Source organism: Tribolium madens, unplaced genomic scaffold, assembly GCF_015345945.1.
Source record: "Tribolium madens isolate multiple individuals breed KSU strain unplaced genomic scaffold, Tmad_KSU_1.1 Scaffold_2;HRSCAF=44;Tcas5.2_LGX, whole genome shotgun sequence".
NCBI lineage: Eukaryota > Metazoa > Arthropoda > Insecta > Coleoptera > Tenebrionidae > Tribolium > Tribolium madens.
The window spans coordinates 4935750-4958697 of record NW_025400995.1 but is presented as its reverse complement, the minus strand read 5'-3'; the positions used below and the strand labels follow the sequence as shown (position 1 = coordinate 4958697).

The 22948-nt window shown below is 34.1% G+C and overlaps 1 protein-coding gene across 7 annotated transcripts in view; it reads left to right on the top strand.

Moving 5' to 3' along the window:
- The window catches only part of LOC123006471 (protein eva-1), a 63961-nt gene that overhangs the window by 34629 nt on the left and 6384 nt on the right, over positions 1-22948 (top strand). For 3 of the 7 annotated variants that reach the window (XM_044400984.1, XM_044400983.1, XM_044400985.1), the window contains exon 1: positions 21887-22073. The exons of 2 other annotated variants lie outside the window; for them this stretch is intronic. In XM_044400984.1, coding sequence (XP_044256919.1) covers positions 21986-22073 — 88 coding nt within the window. In that variant the 5' untranslated portion in view covers positions 21887-21985. Of the gene's footprint in view, positions 1-21884; positions 22074-22948 lie in introns of those variants that run through there. 2 more of the 7 variants (XM_044400979.1, XM_044400978.1) reach the window with 2 other exon arrangements.

Here is a 22948-nt window from a genome sequence, read left to right as displayed (position 1 = left end):
TAAGTGTATACGTGTGACATGTTTTTATTGTTTTCGACATTTTCGTGACAACAAAATGTCGAAAAAATGTCTTATTATGAAATGATCAAAGTAAGCACGCAACAGGCTGTGAACATTATAATATAATGAACTATTTTTAAATTAAACTGAATAAAACAATTTGAATTAGTTTAATGGCGCTTTGAACTTGGACAACAATTTTCACCAATTAACGAAATGGCATTTTAGCAAAACAAACGTAGTTACTAATTAGAAAATTCTGCAGAATATTTATTATAAAGATACGCAAATTAATTTATAGACAAAGCTACACAAATATGTACATACCTACTAATGCGAAACTATTGATATTCGTAGCACATTTACGTATTGTCATTTCGGACGTAACTCTCATCCAGAAGACCAACCTTTTTGAACGTAAGGCGTTTCCAAAAGTCGATAGTCGCTCAGAAAATCCGAACATTTACATCAGCTATTATTATTATTTCGAGATCAAAGATTTCCTCCGTAAGATGATTTTTTATAGGATGGGAAATTAAAACCGTGTTCCGACGGTACCAATTAGAGTTTGAAAAATCTTTTTTGTTTTTTTAATTTTTGAAGGCATTTCAAAAAATGTTTTTTCGGTTTTGTCATAAAACCACACGTACTTATATTGAAAAAATCTACAAGGTAGTAGAGCTTTCAAGCGAATTTATTTTATATTTTATACTACTTTGATAGATTTAGTATCTCCGCTCCATTTTCGGTCTGGAAAATTGGCTATTAATACAGTATCAAAGCCGGTAAGGTAACCAAACAACACTTATCGGATTGTTTTTTTTTCTTGTGGCATTTTTTCAATAACGTCAACCTGACATCGAAAAAGTGTCACATTTGAAAATAAAAAATCAAATTGTTCACCTTGTGAGTGTGCGCTCCACCCAATATTTTCTCGCTTTTAGTGTAATAGTTATTTATGTAACAAGTTCGGGTTTTGCTGGACGAGTAAGCAAAGAAAATATCACTTGACGGACGTGGTGCAGACAAAATTTTTCATGTGCCTGTAAATTTTTGAATTTAATCACGGCTTCAGAAATATCTAGCTGATTCGTCGTAAAAAGATGCTTTCCAGCTGGAAAATTATTATAATAAAGCATGCTTTACAGGACGGGCGCAGGAAAAAGTGTTCGTGATAATGAGTGTGAGGTTGTTGTAATATTTTATGTAACATTTAAGCCTTGTTGTTCATTAGAGAGATACAACCAGATTAATTGGATGAAGAGCCAATTTTGTTCCATATTTATAAAGTTTGGCTTTTGTGTTAGCAAATTGTTTGATGTGCAAGTGTTACATTTTGAGCTTTACCTTATTGTGTGATTCGGACTGAAATCGAGCGAATAGCTAAGCAGACTTTTGAATAATCGTCATAATTAATTGAATTCGAGTTGTAATGTCACAGCTGTAGATTTTGACATGGAAACCACTTGAAGCGTATGTTGTTTAATGTAATTTTCAGTTTAGATTCGTTTTGAAAAGTTTTATTCGTTCTGTAACAGTTGCTGTTAAATTTAATGAGTTATATTCTGTGTATGGCGGCGATGTTGTAATTTTTTGTTAAGGTCTACGTGTAAATAGAATTTTTCAAAAGAATTTCCATCAATGTGACCAATCTTCGAGGGAATATGTAGCTTTTGGGTCACAATCACGATTTCCAATATCCATAAAGCACATTTATCTGTTTGGTCTATGCAACGTTAAATTTATATATTGAGTAAAACTTTTTCGGGGTATTTATTGTATTTTGAAGTAGTCACACTCGAGTTGTGGATGGAAAATCTAACTTTTGAGGGAATTTTATTATAGCAAAAGGAGTTTTACGGCGTGGAGTGATATTATAATGTAATTCTTCCGTTGTTCTCAGAAGAAGACAATTAAATTCGATTATAACTAACTGAATTATGAAGAGGAAAAAACACAATTAGTCGTTGGTCGGCTTTAACCAAAGTCAATTTGGCTAAATAACGACAAGTATTTAAAAGTTGTAGAAATTAGTTTATCTGTAGTTTCGTAACCAATTAAGTTAGGAAATCTTTTTCACAACAGATTTGTTGCTTGAATGCAACTAAATTGCTCAATTTGCAAGTGTCTCATCTGGAGTTTAATTCCAATTTGATTACCAATCAAACTAATTTTCCTCTATCGACTTTTTTTTGAGAATCTACTCTTGTGAACAACACAATTATTGTAAAAGCGCATTGATTAAGCTCATTTCCTCTAGATGGCCTAATGTCTAAAATGGAGTTTTAGTGCATTTCCGCGTTTCCAGTTAAACTCAGTTCCTGACAGGCACATTCTACCAGTTCAACACAAGTACACATTAATTATTCATCTGTCTGAACGACGAGTTCTTTTTTCCTACAATATATCAGAACAACCCCACTTTCTTGCCCTTTATCTCAACATCTTCACACCAATACATAATTAACACACATTTGCACACACAAAGAGCAAACGATTATCCAGAATATACAAACAACATTCATCAGATTTTATTCATCTGAAGGCAGAAATCAATTAAAATGAAACCTCGGAGTTTTTCTGATATTTGCATTTTAGAATTATTTCGAATGCAGATTTGAGTAATGAACTACTTCCTGAATTTTTAAATCTTATTATTTATTAAATTGTGACGGATACGATCTTTTACAAACGAAAAGGGTAAATATTTGTAGATTATTAAAAAGACTTTAGTGGGTGCAGATGTGCACAAAAATTATGATTCTGCATTATATGTATAGTGTCACTAAATATTTAAGACTTGATTGCTATCTTTTCCAGTTTTGACGTTGATAGTGAGTCTGAGGAATTATACAGGGTGCGTCAGAACTCGCGCTCCAGAGAAAAATGCCATCATGTAAGGTAAAATACCAGGAACATGGAAAAAAATGTTAAAAAAAATATCTATAAAAGTTTCGAAGTTACGAAAGTTTATATTTTGCACTTAGACTCTATTTATTTCTGTTGGAAAAATACTTTCCCAAGTTTTTTTGCTATTAGGAGAGGAAACAAGGAAACTGGATCCTGAATTGTAACTCTGTTTAATGTTATTTATGGCTTTTATTGGCAAAATTTTTGTACCTTTACTAAATAATTGTAAAAAAATATATACAAGATCATCAGTATCATTAAACACAGAGAAAAAATGTCAAAAAATAAATGTCAAAAATTTTTGACAGATAGAATTTTTTAAACATTTTTTCCATGTTCCTGGTATCTTATCGTACTTGAATTTTTTCTCTGGGGCGCGAGTTCTGGCGCACCTGTATATTTTGACTAATGACTCCTACAAACAGACGAATCAATTATGTAAGCCGCATTTGTATAAATGATGAATTCACCGTCAGGTTTGACTCAGTTGGGAATAGATTACATGTTCAATAGTTGTATTACAAATAAAGAATATTTTATTTCGTAAAGAGAATAACGTGCGAGAAAATTCAATTATACAAGAAGCAACACCCGAATATTAAATTTTTACAAATGTGAAACGAAGTTAAAGAAGAACAAAGACAAGGGGGAATAATAACAAGATAAAAAAGGATCAGGTAAAGACAAAGAGAAAATAAGAAATCCAACTTTATACACTTTTAGCAAAGCTAAGTTAAATAATAGTATAATCAAAAATATTATCATTGGACTCCACCTCCGCTTTTGCTTATTACAAACTAAGTTAAGCAGCGAGATAATATTCGCAAGTTATGAGACGTTGGAGGCCAAATACAACTTAATTTAATTTTTGAAGATTTAATAGTATAGAGAGTGTCAAGTTTTGTCCCGTGCATCAATTTTTTTGTCAAAGCATCAAACAGAGTTTCTATAACATTATTATAGAGTCGTAACTTCCACATCCAGTTCGAGTTTATTTTGCTAAAAATGTCCAGATGTATTCTTTTGAAGTAATTAATGAAATGAAAGTTATAGTTGAGTTTCACGGTGGCGTAATTTCTAAATTTAAAAGTTAAATTGGTGGTAGGTATAAAAAATTTGACGCAACTTAAAACAAACACGAGATATTTTAAGACCAGAATTTAATCGGTCGGTTTGTACAAACTTCATACATTGATCAAGAACATTTTCCTCGTCTAGCGGATCTATTTGTCAAAGTTTTAGTGCAACAATTCATTAGATACTCCCACAGAACTAAAAACAATGAAATTTATTCAAATTGCACGTGATTTCCCGTACATTTTTGGGATTTAAATTGGTGATTTGGAGCCTTTGAATAAAAGGAAAAAGTGACGCTTGCGGGAATCCACACGTAATTCAGGATTTATGTTACAAATTTAGATTCATCCCGGGTAGGGTGGGCCGGTCAATCGTCGATGATTTGCCCCTGTGTTAATTTACATCAGCTGCTACTAGACGTGCAAAAATGGGGTGCAGATTGGTTTTAACCGAAATAAACTCGCTCGTTTTTCTTGTGGAAATCACGCCGGAATTCTGCTTGAAATACTATTCTAGTCTCAGCTCCATTATAAAATGCATTTTATTGACGACGACTGCGCACTAAATTCGGCTGCAAATTGGTCTTTCGTTGCATTTCCAATTCTTAAGACACCAAATTGAATTCGTTTAAACGGTTACGGCTTATTTATGGACACGAAAACATGCTACGTATTAGAGTTAATTCGCGATAACAATGCTCATGGTGAAATTGTACATTAAGCCAAAATGGCATTTTGTAGTCTAATTTCAATCCGATATCAGATTACACCGAAACCGGCAATCGAATTGGAAGAGTAATCTCCTGGCTCTAAATCACTAAAATAAAATTTCCTATTATACTAGCAACTAGTAAGCACAAATAAAATTGCTGCAAAATAATATAATCGGGGATGTCGGTGCACTTATTAGTCGGCATTGATCAATTGAAATTTTTAGATCTCGTTTGATTTTTTTTATTAAAAAATAATTTGAACTTAGGGTGTGACGTGATTCACCCGATGTGGTTGTCGTCTGGTTTTATCAAAGTTGTAGATTCCGAAATGTAAATTTTCACGTTTCTTGGTTTCTCCCGTTAAGTGTAGTAGAAGATAATGTGAAGTTTTATGGTCACGTGCCCTCATTTCAATAGTTGAACACTTAATCGATATTTCACAGAAGATAAAAACCGGATACGCGATTTGTCATTTGGGCGACTATTTCTGTTCGATTGCAGGTTAATTCTTCGATGAATGAGAAATCGGTTTGTAACACGGCGTTTATACGTTGGCAGAATGAATGCAACGTTTTAGTTAGTGCCAGCAAAAGCAATAATCTTTGTGAAATGTTGCGCCACTAATTTTCAAAGTGTAATCGGGCGTATAACCACGTAAAGGAGTTAGACTTACATCTAAAGTTACATTGACTTGATCGAAACTCGCCGGGTGTAACTTCTCCTCTGTGCTCATTTAAATCCAGTTTTTTTACTAATATTAGGTGAAGTGGTAAATTGCCGATGATAGCTCCGTCATTATTTTAAGGGTAACGTGGACTGTGTCAAATATAAATTAGCTCCTTAGAGTTTTTGTGACGTTAGTCACGTTCGAAACATCCCCATATTAAACGAAATATACCATATGTCGGAACCACCATCGCACACCTTATCAGCACGTGCAGCTCTTTCTTTAAGTACCCCTACTTCTAATTTTAAACACTATCTCCGGCCTGTTTAAAGGGCTGACAACAGATGTTCCCTACTATTAGAGGCTCATCGTCCCTTACCATATACCTTTAGGGGAAAAATTAAATCTCCGCTAGATCCCCTGATAAAATTAATGAAGTTTTAATAGCATGTAATCCTGTCATGTAGAAATTGGGCCAGGTAATTTGAGAACTTCTCATTTAGTTTCTTGACCAAGTTTTAAGCTCTGAAGTAAAGCACGCGTAGTTTGATATATACTCACATGGAATATATCTAGACCGTTTACCAAGCCTAAGAGGGATGGAAACCATGTAATTTATGTGTCCGAAAGGGTGAATATATTCACTTGCACAAACGGGATCCATCTCACTTGATGCGTATGGATTTTATGTTTGCGTTTCAATTGGCCAAATTCTTACACCGAATCTACGCTCGACCACGTTTTCTCGTTTTGTGTTGTTAATTTTACAGCACAATCAAATTTTGGAACATGGAGACAAGGCAAGGCATGAACAAGATATTTTAATTACGAGGTTACAGACCTCTTGACGATTGTCATACAATCTCAGAGATTGTAGCCAAGTATTTTCCAAGAAACATCCACTCTAACATTCTTCACGATGAGAAATGCTCAACATTTTGTAATGATTGTTTCAAAGCCGACTATATTTTTTATTTTTTACTATAAAAATTTACTATAATTTTTGCTGAAACTTATCAAAAGTAATTGCTAACAACAGAATGCTATGTCATATTGAGTGGAAACAAAAAAATGTACTGAAAATATAAAACAATAACCTCTTTCATGGCACAGAAAAAAACTGTATTTAAATTGTGGTGTAGTGGTAAAATTTGAATCATTGTGTAGTGTCTTGTCTCATTAAGGTGATTATGGTACATCGAACTTCTTAGCCGAAGTTTCGTGTGCAATTACCCATGGAAAACAATTGAACGGATTTAAGTGTCGGCAATTTTCCGAAATAACTGTACAATTATGTCCGAAATGAATCACAATTAAACTCTGATGAAAACATGGACGTTTAAAGTTTAAAAGCTGAACGCGTCCTGCATTGAAACAACTGCACTTAAAAGAGAGATCCACCGGAACAAATAAACAAATAGAGACTCTATCTAGCGCTTCGACGTGGGTTATCACGACATCATTCTTTGCATTTAGTTTAGTGCATAAAATATTGTTCCGTTCCGATGCACTGCACATTCCATTTCACCGATTGTCCACCAATAAAATTTGTTTGTTTTTGTCCTAAAAGACACAATTTGTGAAGTGTGGTTTAGTGTTATGATGCGTGAAATTTCGAAACAATTAATTACACACATCAGTTGCTTCATTAACTTTGTATTCTGATCGGATCTTCGACGAAATCGTGACGAGCCTAATCCGGAGTCATTGTGATCGTCAAATATCTAAATTTAAAGCCAATAACTGTCCGTTTAGCGTTAGCATTGTCTTTCTGTCACGAAACAGACAATTAATCTTCTCGACTAGCAGTTCCCTGATTAAAAGAAAATTAAACAGATCGGCCCTGCGTCTTTGAAGTATATTAAAGCATCAACCTTAAAACCCTAAAGTGGCGCCCTATTGTGCGTCTTAACTGGTTTATTGCAGCCTCGAAATGAAGTTATTAATCTGCACAGCTCAGTTGTATGTAAAATTTTTCAAACAGAGGTGCAAAAAGCGAGGGTAAGTGGTGCTAATATTCAAAGTGTACACAAATTGGTGTATCCGACCGTAGTCATTAAGAAAATGTTAGGCACTTACTTGCGCCTCAGGGCACTTAACAGCTTGTGCTTGATTTGAGTTTACCACTTTGAGACCAGTATTTAGGTCAATTGTTTGCGTAGGATTTCCTCTACTCGCTCCCTAGATAGTTTATACATTTAATTCAGATATGGAATATAGGTGAAAAAATAAAACGATCGAAATCGCCTAATTATCATATCGCAAACACATCGAAATGCTGACGCCGATCCTGCGATTCGAACTCTTCCAGCCGACTATTGATTGGCCACGTTCTTTGTTCCAAACCCAAGAAAAAAGTTAATTAGGGTGTGAATATGCAAGTCACCCACGAGATTTATCACAAAATTTATTCCAGAGTGGATAATTTATTGTAAAAACAACGCCGATATTTAAGCACTTTTAATGGCGCAAGGCAAATTTATACTAAAAATATAATTTTTTATTTAGTATTTCAAGATTGAAAGTTTTGAAAGAGATGACATTTAATTTTATATATTTTTTTAAATTTTGTTTGTAAACATTGTAAAACTGAATACAAATTATAGGAAAAACAGCCGTTAAACTCCAAGCTTAATATTCAATAATAATTGTTACTTCAACAATCACAATACATTTATAATTAAGTTTATGTGCAATAACAGTGTGCTGGAATTATTATTTTAACAAAGTCACACAAATACTAGTTGTTTATTGTTAAACAATTGCTGCTAGGCTTTCAGACTTTATGCAACACGATAAAAAACAATAAATTTCCAATACCTAACCAAAATTGCTTAGTTTATCTACGATCATCATAATACGTTTGTTATTAACTATACATAAATTACACCCGTGATTTGTTATTCTTAATATCTATTTTTTTTAATTCAAGAACAACATTCCACTCTTGTTCAATTGTCGGTATCTTTAATTATTTAATTTCTTTTCTTTTAATTTCATTTAAGAATACTTATATTTAAAACCAAAGGTGGCTCTTTTGAGTTTGACCAGCCCACTTTGTAACAATGAAATACATACTTAAATCAAATTGTCTTTTTTTTGAGAATTTATTAATTTCCAAAAAATCACTTTCTGGGTTTAAAAAAATATATTTTTTAAGCATATTATAATAATTGAGTATTTGATTAAGTGTTGATATATTTTGTCTCAATAGAAAAACCTTGTTGGGTGAATTGAGGGTTGGCATCGAATGGCGTTATCTGTTATTTATTTCGGTAACTATTGGACATGACAGTTCCTTGCTGTTGTTTTTATATTGGTGTGGGCGCAATCGTGTGAAAAAATTGGGAAATATGATATACACACAATATTGAATATTGCATTAGAAAGGCGGGTTATAGTCAAGGAGACATAAATCTGGAAGCTCTTAAATTACCTAAGGGTATCTTACATGTGTGCCTAAGAAGCTTCAACTAGAAGCCCAAGGGTTGCGACTTAAGAGTCTCTTGGATAATAAACGTCGAACGAAATAAAAATGGCTTCATATATCAGAAAAACCATTGAAGAGCTTCATTCAACCACCGTGGAACGTACAACACATAAAAATATACTTTGTTCAAAGCTACACTTAATGTTACATCTTTTATCTTACTTACACACGCGAGTTTTTTATTTAAATCCTGACTAAGGTGTATTTTAGAAGAAATTTCTTTATTTTAGAAGAAATTTCTTTATTTTAGAAGAAATTTCTTTATAGCATACGGCTGTATATTATACCTGTATCATAATTTTTTGAGCACACGCTGGGGGTTTTTGGCAATAAACAATAATAATTTAATCGTTTTGTCAACGTAGAAAAATCAGTTCTAGTTATCAGATGTGGCCTGACGCAATCGCAAAAAATCTGGCACGTCGAGCTTTCCACATCCTCGCAATTTTATCACTAATACTTATCTAATGGAAATTTATGCTGATTTTCGTGACCAAACGGTCTACTCCGAAAAAGTATGAATAGCAAACAATGCTGTTTTTCCTCAATATTTTCCGTTCATCCATTAATAAAAACATGAAATAATAACATATCGGCGTCGTATTCATCTTCGTCTCATAACTAGATGTGACTTGTTAATTATCCCCATTTTTTTACGACCCTCATATGATGGTAAATTAAGATTAATGACTGCTTTGGTTGGCTACCTTGTGGACGTGCTTCACAAATCCCCATTACACTAAAAGGCCAAGAAAAAATTTTACGCGATCATCGTTAAAATAATGAACATCACAGTGAGAATTTTACGTGGAGTCTGTAATAAATAACAGCCCGTTTAATTGAAAATCGCACTGCGCGCTGATTAAATGACATGAATTTAGTTGCTTTATGACATGAATGTACAGGCTACGAATTAATAAATGTCGCACTAAAGCCGACGAAATTAATAAGCGTTACCGAACATCATAATTGCAACGAACGACCTAAAATAAAACACTAGTTAATGATTTTTTTGTGAGATTTTTTATTAGAACTCAATGCTTGGAGGTTCTGTAACGCCTAAGTACTTAGCGGATGCTACTAAAGTTAAGTACTCCAGACAAGCGTGTCTTTCAATATTTAAATCATAGGAAATCATATCATGGATTAAAACTGCAGCGGAATAAAAGTCAAAACCTTTAGAATCCTCCAACTAGATGCATAATATAATCACTACAGTAGGAAAAGTGCAGAAGAGGAAAAATTCTGACTACATTATTCAATTATTTAAGAGAAACTAAGCCACAGTGACATGTTTAATACGAAAGAAGCAACGAAAAATCTTTTTCCATTCTCACCAAAATTTGTCGATATGTCCACAGTAGAACTTTGTCTGTGTTGTGAAATGTTAATTTTGGTGAAAAATAGCATCCGTTGCCATTCTTTTTGGAGGAGCGTTCTGGGATTATAGTTTTTCCAACTACCTGCCTATTTATCTTTCAAAGTGTCGAGTGTTCTTCAGGAAATAAAACTTTATTCAGCTCACGATTTGAATCATGCTGAAAATGAAACACAGCTCACTTTACCTAATTTCAATTACACATCGTGCGTAAGACAACCACATGCCACAACACGTCAATTGTGCAATAATTTAAATATTTTGATTGCTATGTGTATAACATTAATCCTTGTTCTGGGTGCTTTGCGTATATTGGGTTGCCTAGCCATCTGGTGTAATGTCTTACCCGTCATCGTCCTGAATTATTGTTTTTTTTTCCTATTAAATGAAAATGTAAATGCGGCGAGATGTTTCGTTTTTGAGTGTCATTTCTTGGTGGTTGAATAAAAAGCGAGTTTTAAAGTTGGGAGTTAGGGGATAATTATCTCCAGCCGCCGTATTAATAAATTACTGAAGGAAGTTCGGTTGGTTAATTAGAACATATCAATCAAGTTTTGGTCCTCGGCAAATCCTCTGAATCGAGGAGTGTGCCTTAAACCGCATCTAATTGTACTTGTGTAATGGACGACCAGCCACAAGCTGCAAACACCTTCGAAATTAAGTAAAATTATTAAGTTATTCATAGAATTTCGCGTAATTGCGTTTATATTAGATTTAGTCAAATTTTGTTCGTAATGTTGGCGTTAGTGAAACTTACATGGAAGATAACCCAAGTTGGCGCGGAACCTGTCTAATGCATTTAAATGCAGATATCGTGCATGTTATCATATTCCCGACAAGTTTGTTCTAATCTGACAACGTGTAGACCGACTTTAAATTAATTCTATTCCCTCCATATAAAACACCACAAACACACCCTGCTTAATGTAATTACTTTTGATACATTTTTTATCAATTTCGCACACATACGCATTCATATGCTAATTCAATCTCCGATCGATACGACCATTTTAAATTACTACGCGAAAAAAGTGCAAGCCTCGTCTTTCGTCACGTCTGTGCTTGACTTTAATGGAAAATGTCTAAATTGACAATGCGCCTTGAGCTGATTTTTCGATATTTACCCTTTGTGTAGTCAATAGTGTCTCGGTTTTTGTTGCTGATGAAATGTAAAAAGTCTGGTTATACATTGCAATTAGTTTATAACTAAATTGTTTGGATTGCAGAGGTCGAGACAAACATTTTAAAAATTTGCTTGAATCAAAGCTTTTCCTCTCATTTATTTTTGTAGCAGGAATTTATTGTCCACAACAGTCTATAAATCCCATCATGTTTCCAAAACAGAATCGAGGGACTAAAAAGAGTTTTACCCCTACACCTGACAAAATTCATTTGATTAAATCGAAAACTTTTGTGAGTTTTAACACTGTTGAGTGCAGGTATTTAAAATATCGCTGCACGTCTTTATTGTCGGACATTAATGGATTCCTTCCAAAATTTTTATTGGCATGCATTTTTGTGGTTTAAATGTTGTCTCTTCTTTTAAAATCAAAATTGCATATTAATATTTACTCTTATTGAAAATATGAAAATGGTAAAGAAATTTACATATTCCTGACAGCTTAAGAATATTCTAATAAATTCACGCGAATAATTTTAAATGTTAAGCAGCCAGATTTAAGTATTTTTTAATAAAATTTCAGTTATTGGCAATTTTTTAATTAAATCATAGGGTTTAGCAGAACGATTATTGCTAATTCTTTTTAAAACAATACAGACACAATCTCTAAACAAATTTTGTTAATTGGTGAAAAAGCCGAAAGCTTGCGCTTAAACAAACACTTCACCTTTAACAACACTAATCAAATCGCTGTATCCGTTTATTTATAAATAGACTTTGCTTTATTTACTTTCTGTTTTTTATTGGAAGCACTCGATTTTTCAGTTTTTAATTATGATTTAATTGTTTTCTACTCCAAATCTGGTCTGAAATCAGTGAAATTGTTGTTATCTTAAAAGAGTTCAAGTATTGTTGTGGTGTGAGAAGTTTAGCGCTCTGCGAAAGCTACTTTATCAAAACTAATAAAAGCAATTTTGGTGTTCCTTGCGGCGACGAAATATAAAATGAAAATGGTAATATTGTAACCTGGTGTTTGTAAACGTATCTTGCAAGTGAAGATCCATTGAGATCCATTGGTTGAAGTGTCTAAATCCATGTTCAGTGTTTTTGCAATGGACCGATAAGCTGTCGTTCGGACAGTTCTCGTGCTATCGAGATTTTGGCATGTCGTTCTAGATTATGCAGAATCCGGTACGCAAGCAGACGACCCTGTTATTTTTCAATAATCTTTTTCTTTTATCTTAAATGGTTCTCTTTGCAATGCGACTCAATTTACTGATAAAGTGGAATTCATGTTCGATTACCTTCCTGACTTGCTGCAGTCCAATAAAGAGCATAAAGAGAATCGACAATTTCGTCTCGCTTATCATTAAACTTGTTAATTACTCCAGTGTCATATATTTAGACACTGTGATTTGCGTTTGTGTGGTTTACCACATTCTTTTAGAAAAACAAATCTTTTACGTGACTGTGATTTCTCACTTTTCTCTCAGCTATTTATTTAGTAAAATCAATATTCGGTTATCGAAGAATGTTTTACCCCGATTGACTTTATTTATTTATATTTTCATTTCTTTGTTGTACCAAACTCGATCTGAATTCTAAATTAGACATGTAAATGAAGAACTAGAAGCAATTATAAATTAACATTTATAGAAAAGGCGATTTATTAGTGAATGTTTGAAGGCGAAAGTAATTTTTAAGCACGTTCGTTTTGACAAGGCGTTAAAACTTTCCCCAAGATGTGGAATAAAATGCAAGAGCCTACCTTGTTGCTTAAAATATGATGCAAAATAAAAACTAAGAAAGTTCGGCTGAAATTCCATATAAAATTCCAAAGGAAATAAGTTTTAAGGAATTTACGGTCGAACATGAAGACAAAGTTTGTGACCAACAAAAAAACGTTTATTACTTTGCTTAAATAATTTTCACACTTCGATATGTCTGGCAACAGAGCCGGGAAACATTTTTTATGCGGATGCAATGTGGAGATAACGACGGATGATAAATCTTGTTTTTTTTTTGTAATTTTCGATTAAAACTGGGAAAAATGAATAGTAAGACGCGATTTTTCATTTTTAATTTAGTAATTTTTTATTCATTCTACTTTGCATAAATTGGAATGGGTAATTTATAAGTGCAGCAAGATTTGAGAGCGATAAACTGAGACAGCTGTGACTAACCACAGAGACATTACTAAACTTCAACATGATTTACCTATCGAATTTTCAAGTCGACTATTTTGCTCTTGCCACGATTTATTTATGTCCATTAAGACCCTTAACGGCCTTTTCTACATGGTTTTCATTACGGGACGCAAACTGGTGGATGCGCCGGTTCAGCAATTGTCTACTTTTTACGTTTCGCTTTTAACGTAACAATTTTCAAATCATACCAAGCGTTAAATTTAACTGAAAGTCGAGTTTGGTCAATAAACCGACAGAACACTGTCTTTTGTTTTACTGGGTTAAAATATTGTTATTTATCTTGCAAAAATTTCCGGTTTCTGAAAGGGTTTTTCGCGTGTAATTGTAATTATAATCCATGATAGTCGATTTTACGACCCAAGGACAACGGCCTGAAGAGGAGCGCTAATCTTAGAAGGACTTCGTAGAGAGCGAAATATCGGAGTTTCACTATTATTTTTTGGTTGTTTTAGCCTCCTTTTTGATGTTCGTGGCTGTGCTTTTATTTTAGCGATGTCGTTCGAGTCTTATCTTAAAATTCGATGGCTTTATGTACCAAGAATATAAAAGCTTAACTGACAGTTTGAGAACGCTTTCATTAACAATAATTCATTTTATGGGATTTAAATTTGATTGATAGTTAAAAATGGCAAAGTAGGAACACTTCTGGGAGCAAGGGACCGCTTTGTATAGTCTCAAATTTTCATTTTTACGGCATTACTCAAAATTGAAACTAAAATTTAATTCGGATGCAAATATGGAACAGATAACGTCAAAAGTAGTTTGATGTTTGGAAAATGTCATCTGTTTCAGTCAAAAATTCGTTTAATTATAATTTAGAGTAGATGAATACTAGGAAAAAGTATGCATCTGGATTTATGACAGTGGGTTCTGTTTAATTAATTGCAAATGAAATTATCATATATCACACTACCAGTCATAATTTAATAATTATAGTTTGTAACATCTATCTGTTAGTGTAATTTTAACGTGGGTTTGTTGATGTTTGACCTCTTGACTGTTTGCACAGTACCATTATTGAAATTAAACATTCTAAATATTCATAGAATGATAAAAGGATGCGTCGCAAGTTAATAACTTTAGATTAAAACTAGACAACAGTTCCGCATGAAAATAAAACAAATTTCGTTGGTCATGTAAAATATATTAATCTTGATTTGTCAAACCCGCCTAGAAATAATTTTTTGCACTGATATTTCGAGTGTAGAGCTGTCGTGCTAATGTTTGTAACACTAAATGTCATTTGGCCGAGCGTTTTGTTGAAAATTTACAAAATGGTTGTCGTTTGCATGTTTTTGTCTGAGCGAAAATTCATAAATAAATGCGTATCCCATTTTTTTTGTAAAAGGGACTAAATTAAGTGGTCCTAAATGGCGTATAATATAGATTAGGAGTTTTCGCGATCTTCGTCGTTGTTTGTAGATGGCAGTGGTGGACAACGCATTACGGTCATTAAGCCCGTCATAAATCATATCAAGTTCGTCCTCTGATGGGATTTGTACTTTATGAACAACTGCATATCTATTGTTAACTCGTTCAACACGAACAATTGCCACCTGCAAACATCCCTCTCAATGAACTCGAAATTTGCAAGACTTGACCTGAATTTCGTAAATTAATTACCAGCTGAGATGTCGATAAAACACTCGACTGAAATAATTGAATTGTGACCAAAACTTCGGTGTCTGCACTGTTTTAAAATTCATCGCAAGTCGGTGCATGGCCTGATGTTTCTTGAAAAATTCATGTAATACTGGAGATAAAATATATATTGACAGGAATAAAGCTCTAATTGTTGATTTTGGCGGATGCGCCGGGCGAAGCCGATCAAGAATTTTATTTAGATTTAAGACATTTGATGGAAATTTCTGTTGTATATTACTACGCCGATTTACAATAGAGATGGCGTTCCGTGGTGCTATTTATTATCCTTTTTAAGAGCTGTTCTTCTTACGGTACCAAGCTCTTATATCAGAGAAAGGAAACGCTTCCGAGTAAAGCTTGTTAGATGCTATATATGCTAGAGAAAATTCGCAGAATTTTTGCTTTATTTACTAATAGTGAAGGAGAAATATATTAAATTGTTTATCCGTCAAGCAGTCTACGTGACAGCATGTCAAATGGTGCCTCCAATTGGCACTAGAACAATTCTGGCTCGTCTTTGCCTGACACTTTATCTGACACAATTAAAAAATGAAACGGCTCAACTCTTGGAAAAAATCTCGACTGTGTATATTTTTCTATTGTGTGGGTGTGAAACCGGAAACTGTAACACAACCATTGAAAGTATCTGTCAGCGGCGTAATCGTCAAACGCTTTCGAGCCGAGCAATGCTAGAAAATAGTGCTCAAACAAGAAACACGTGACCATATGGTTTTTTTAATAAACACTTAAACTTCTCTACAAGACCGTTTAGTAATAAATTTAATCACGATGAAAGACAGTCTTTACACAAGTGTAAACTAACTATTTATTTCTCGGCGGAATATAAAAGATACTGTGAAACCAATCCGAAGCCAACAAATTTAGGGCTGACGGGGCTGTCACTTGCCGGCAACACACATCTTGGATTTTTTACGCAATAGAACGACCTACTGAATTCACGTATTCTTGATACAACGTGACTATTCATAAAACCTCTTTCATTTCAACACAGTTTCCGGAAGAAATATTCACTTTTTTGGATTTGAGAACATTAAATCGAAAAAGAGACAAGACCTGCTATTGATAGAAATGCTGTATCATCATTTTTGTCTTTAAAAAACAAAATTTATTATTATTGCTCACAAATTCGAAAGGAAATTGTTTTCTTATTAATTTTGTACAAAGTTTCTAACTGAACATTATGTCCTTCGGAAATTCGGAAATAGTAACTCAATTGACTCATGCAAAGTCATCATCTTAACGACCCTTATAAAATTTGCTCTAACTTTGTTTCCCCATTCTACGATATTGTACTGAAGCTGCTGACACATGTGTGTTAAATTATCCCGACTTTGCTACTGATTGCAATTATATAAAATTGAATGTTGGTCTGTTTTCACATTTTCAGTATTCCAAATTGAGATAATGTGGTTTTTAGGTAGTGTAGTAAATGTTTCCTGCCTCAGGAACGCGGGCTTTTGCGGAAGAAATTAAATTGGAGTAAAGCTATCGGCCCGGGAACTATACGATTGCTTTATGGAGTGAAACCGTTTAAAAAATGTTATGACCCAAATACGCTTTTAACTCGCAATGCACGAAACGAAAAAATAATAATACGAACGGATCAGGCTGAAAACGACTCGCAACTTACTTATTGATGAAAAATAAAAATTAGATTGAGTCGCGGAGAGGGAATTACCGTTATCTAAATTAAGTCAAAATTGGGAAAGTTTAAACATATGGCAACGGGGATAAAAGAGAATCTAAAAACTGAATTGTTTTTTAATATAGAACTTATAAGTTATACACATTGATATTCGGATCGTAAATTAAAACGCTAATTAAAGTTGTACGTGGAACTGAAAAAAAAAGGGACATGCCACTGTAGTGACACTTTAAGAGACAATAAGATTAAAATCTAGCCAAGATATAAAATTAAACGCCTTCCTACTTTTGCAAGTGTATTATCGTACGTGAGTAAAATTTAATAAATTTTGTTAAATTTCCCGCATAATACAGCCTGTGGCAACGATACTGCGGTTTAAACATATAGAATTTACATAATCACGTTTAACTGCACTGTTCAGATGTATTTGGTATAAATTAATTAATGTTTAGTGTTGCAAAAATTTAATAATTGCTGTTGTTATTGATTATTATAGGCTTTGAGCAAAATGAAATATATCATCTATAGACAAATAATTTTCGTTGTGATGATGTTATTGATGATTTATTGTCGATATAAACCTGTGTTTGCCGCACAAATAAGAATATATATCTAACTAAAAGATGGTTATAATTGGCATTTATAAGAAGAAAATGGGTCAAGAATTAATCTAACGGTACAAATTAAAGAGAATTTATATTATCGCAAAGGATGAATTGCTATTTTAAAGTTACACGTGCTCTTTATTATCTAAATCTATGTAGTTTGTGGAAAATGGGGAAGGATTATTCGATGGGGGTAGAGTAAACAATTATTACATTACCCGCCACTTCTGTTTATTCAAATATTGTGTGTTGTAGGGAAAGCTATTATAAGTAAGCTCGAGACAGCTTATACTGACTATTGTTACCAAAGACAAAGCAAGACGCTGGAGAAACTTAAATTAGAAATCTCGCTGGCGAGACTGATAAATCACCTTTATGTATCATATTCCCGACTTAATACCCCTTGTTACGTCTGACATTAAATAATAGCAAATTTGTATATAATACACTACTACCGTGTAAATTCCTTTGAATAAACGTTGTTTTCAAACTGAGTCGTATTCCTGCCCCTGAAAGTTATGCAACTAAAGTTACACCAATCAATCTTTTCGAAAAGTATTAACTAAAACCCTTGTCAGCGACAAGTCGGTTGTTTTTATTAGCATATACTGACTAACAGTCAACCTCTAATTACAAGGGTTCACTCCAAAAGACCACAGCTGTTACCAAATATTAATACGAAGCAGAGTACTTGGTCCTTACTTCGCTAAATCTACACTAACTGGCTTGAGATGCAGTTAACTCAACTTCACCACATAGTTCCATAGTTACAATACAAAACATGTTTTGCCATGCCGACGCCTTTTTACACATGATGCATCCACTTAAAATATCGTTTTCTCGATTTATATCTTATATTCTGGAACATTCGCTTGAGAAATAACTTTTTTCCACTTCTTTATTTTATTAAACAAAGTGGCTACCGATAGCTTACTTTTTACGGCTTTTTTAAACTTCTTCTGCTTGCCTGGAATACAATAAATTCATCGGTTTTTATAATCTACCGGGTGGAACGCGAACAAAATTTTTAACACTCGAAAGTGTTCGAACTTGGATATTTCCCATGGTAAATATTTGCATTCTTGTGTCATTAAAGATTTAAGTTCAGATCCTTGTGATTACGAAACTCGAAGCAGATAACTCCAAACAACCAAATTCAATATTTTTAAGAAAAAACCAACGCTGATCCAGACACATGGCAACATTATTGATTAATTTTTTTATTCACTTTGTATTTTATTACTTTACGCCACTTTCGGTTTAATAGAAGTTTTTTATACGGCGAAGAACGCGCTGCTCTCTTGTTTTTCTTTTAAAATCAAGAAATTTTGTACATGTATACACAGTTGAAACAAAATTAAATACACACATTCTTTTTTGAGGCAAGAGCTTGGTAGAGTGAGTTTTCCATTGAAATCGTTACAACCGAAACAGTTGCTTTTTATAGTTTCAGAGTCCATATTCTAAATTACAGGGCCTTTACGTAATGATAAAGTTAGTGTGCATGTCGGTGGTAGTAAAAGGGCTTCGATTCGGGAACGGTCGGTGAAGTGTGATTGAAGGATTGGTGCTTGATAAAGAGAAGTTAATGTTCGAGTGGTTTAATTGGAAGCGAGAGTTTCCAGCGGGACCATTGTGATATTTATTGGGGACCGCACATGGAACTAACGGGATTTCGTTGACTTGGACAAGTCTAAACTTGGATATAAATAGGATAGCTACACCTACAAAGCGGATAAGTCAAACTCAATTTGACCTAATCTGATTGGTGAAAGGACTTTCCTCTTTAAGCAGATTCAGATGAGAGTTGCGTTAGATATGGACGAATGATATTAGGAAAGAATGTCACGTATCTAGACTACGCAATGGTCCTGATGAGAAGCACGTGATAAGTGAGACGGGACTGACGGAAATGGAGGTTCCGCACGTGTCGTTAAGCCGGAAAGAAATTGCATAAACACTGACTAGGGATATTCTGATAATCCTAATTGCTCAAAGGAACTAACGGTTCTTCCAAATACTCAGTCTGGGAATTGTTAGGATGTTTTACGAGGTATTAGGACATATTACTTTAGAGCTTGTCATCGGCGACCTCAACTGGAGCAAAATGGCCGATAGCATTTTTGTTTATTAAAGGAAGTTGTGCAGTTTTTAACAAGCTCTTGTAAAAGAGATTTTAGGTAATTACGGCAAAGTTCAAGTGGAGTTTGTAATTATTACGAAAACTTTTAAAATTTGTATTAATTTATTAGTTTCCAGTTTGTGGAACTCTAAGTCAATTAAAAAAGAGAAAGAAAAGGAAGTAGATTTGTGAGGATAATGTTAAGAAAACGGTACTTAGTATCTGTCGATTCATTCATACTTCTTAAATTGAAATAATAGCAGTTGCTGACAAGTTCGAAATGGAACTATTAAGATGTGAAATATTGGAGGAGTTCAATTTTCAACGCACATCATTAATGTAAATTTACGGACATTGATCTGAAAAGTTCGGGACGTGAAGAGAATTTAAACTTTTTGAATAAGTCGATGTTTACTCGCATCTTCTGTAATTTTTGAGCTACTTTACATGAAGCCAAAAGAAATTGTCTATTACATTTAAAGTTTTTCTCTTCAGAAATAGATAAATTTTTCACAGTCTGGACAAGTTATTTAAAGCTGTCTTTTGTATTCCTGAACCTGTTTACAGAACTCTTGAAATCTGTATGATACCACTCGAAATAGAACGACCATCTATTTTAATCTTTTATAAGCGATTATGACCACTTTCCGACAACCAAAACTTCCCAAAAATTCACAACTCACCAGACACGCAACCGACAATACTTCTAAACTTCCAACATTCCAAACCTTGACTTTACGAAAATTCAAAATAAAACACTCGACAAGAAAACAGATGCAACATCTACAAATTTAATATGAAACTATTAAACTTTATTTATTTACGCAATTAATCTAAATTATCGAACAACTGCCGCTTTATAGAGAAGTTGAGGAAATTTTAATCCGCATTAGCTTTTAAGTAAATATATGCAACCTGATATACTACAACTCCTTGTCCGTAGACTAGTTTAAATTCAGCTTTGTTCACAAATTCATCTCTCTTCATTACTTTTAATTGCATCAAACCTCTTCTCTCTCTCAAAGACATCTCTAGACAGAACGAACGCCCCTCATCTTCCTGTTTTCATCATTTATTAAAACAACTTATATAACCTTAGAGCATTTTCGAAGCTTTCACACTGCAAGCATTTAAATATGGACCGTTTTTTCATTTATTTTTGTGATTTAAGATTATTTCATTACAAAACATCAGTTGATCTGAGTAATTGGTGTCTTTAAATTTTTTTAAATTTCCATTCTCCAAAAAGATGGGTAATTAACGAAGACAAATACAGTAGTGGCCTTGCCTTGTTTTGTGTCTATAAATAATTGTAAAATCAGGAATTGGCACTGACATGAGGAAAAAATTTGACGTCACATCTTCTTTCTATTTTGTCACTTGTTATCAGTATCACACTTAACATTCCTACAACTAGGAAATAAAAATTTGTGTGAACTTTTTTCATGATTAATAGCTTCTAAATTTTGATGTAGCGGCGCTACTTTGTTAGTTGATGCCGCATTCGTTATAGCACAAGATTGACTTTGTTTAAAATTGTTACGCCATAGTTTTGTGGCAGTTGGCGTCGTGCAATTAGGCCGTTGTGCTCTGTTTAGGCACGCCGATGTGTTTCTTTGATGTATTTCTAAAACCCGGCTGATACCTGGATCCGAATATGCCGCTGAGCTGGTTTTTACGTTAATATCTCCCGTTTGAATGCGGTATTTTCAACCATCGATGAATAATTTACGCCATGGCGCTCACTGAAATGAGATGTTTGAAATACCGACAGAATCATTCGTTTGTTATTTGCAGTTTTTACGAGGGAGCTATTTGCGGATGCGTGAGACGCAGACTACCGTACCACGCGCTAAATTTACCTACGAAAGACGGCCACTGCCCTAGCGACCTGTCGCTTACAATAAATGGGCATTTTTGACATATTTTGGCTTTTTTTTAAACTACATGCGAAAGTAAAAGTAATTTTACAGTAAAAGGCGATTTTTTGGGCGGTATTTAAACGCGCCTCGAACGCCTAAGGCGAACTCTCGGTTTTATTAAGAAATTAAGAAAAAGAAAAATTTGGATGAATCTATCTTGTCAGGGTGGAACATCTTACCTTGGGGCTAACGACAGCAGTTTTGCATTTATAAATGTTTGGAATTAGTGTCATAAATTCTCGGTGAATGGGAGCGTTGGGCATTCCTGGGATTGTTAGTTGGAGTCATCTTCGGTCCTAGGTCAATCCACCCCTGCCGGCGATATTGTTCCATTTGCCACGGCTTTCTGAGCGCGCCGAGCATCCGTCAATCCGTCGAGCACCGGCGGAACAGTTTGCAACCAGTCCTCGTGCGCGATGCGCTCCTACTAGTGCTATCTAGTGCTAGTGCTAGTCATGTGTCAGCATGGGATTTTCAGCCTTTTTGGTGGTCCTGTTCTTGGTTGCTGTCGACAACGGGGCTCTGCAACCTGCACGTAGAGTGAACGTGTTTGGTACGCCCTTTTAACAATTAATTATTGCTTTTATTATTAACTTATCACCATCCAGGGATCGAGACTTCTTTCATTTGAATATCAACTATTTTGGATAAATAAAAGTGACTTAAAGCAATCGCTGCTTAACAATAGGTCTTCTCTTCACTATTCTTAATATATTTGAGATAATCCTTCTCTTGGAAAACGTAAAGAACGAAAAAGGGGCACTAGTCAATAAAGTACACTAATTGAGAAAATAAGAATGCTTTTTTTAAAACACTTACTACACTTGTATCATTTTTAAATTACTTTTTACTTCCTAATTTATATTTTTGGTTTAGGGACATTATTTTTGTTAGTGTAACACAAAACGATAACAAACTACCTTACATGTGTTTTTACATAATTTGTAAAACTTATCTAAAATCCTCTAACATTTGTGTAGAGTGCAAAGTTGACATATAAATGTATAATCTTCTTACACTTTTGAGATAATAATATACTAAATAAAATGAATTAACAACTGTGTTTTTGTTTTGTATCACATGGTACAACCTTTGACCTAATAATAGCGTACATGTACGCGATTGCTAAAATACAGTATCTTGTGTGAAATTTGATCGGATTGAATCTGGTGTGGTCCTTCGAGGACGTAAAATTTTGGGTGAAAATGTGGCACGGAAATGGTCTTTTTCGTTATCCAGCAAAGCGTGGTTAACAGTAAAAGTGTCCGACCGCGTCGGTGTCGGCGTCGCCTGGTAGTCCTGGAGTGCGGAGCACCCCTGATCGGGGTTGCTTCCCTAATATATGCGCTTTCAGTGCTGTGCCGGATACATGTACCCTGTCTCACGGGGGATTTATTGCGCCCGTTTTACTGGCTTTTTGTTAAAATT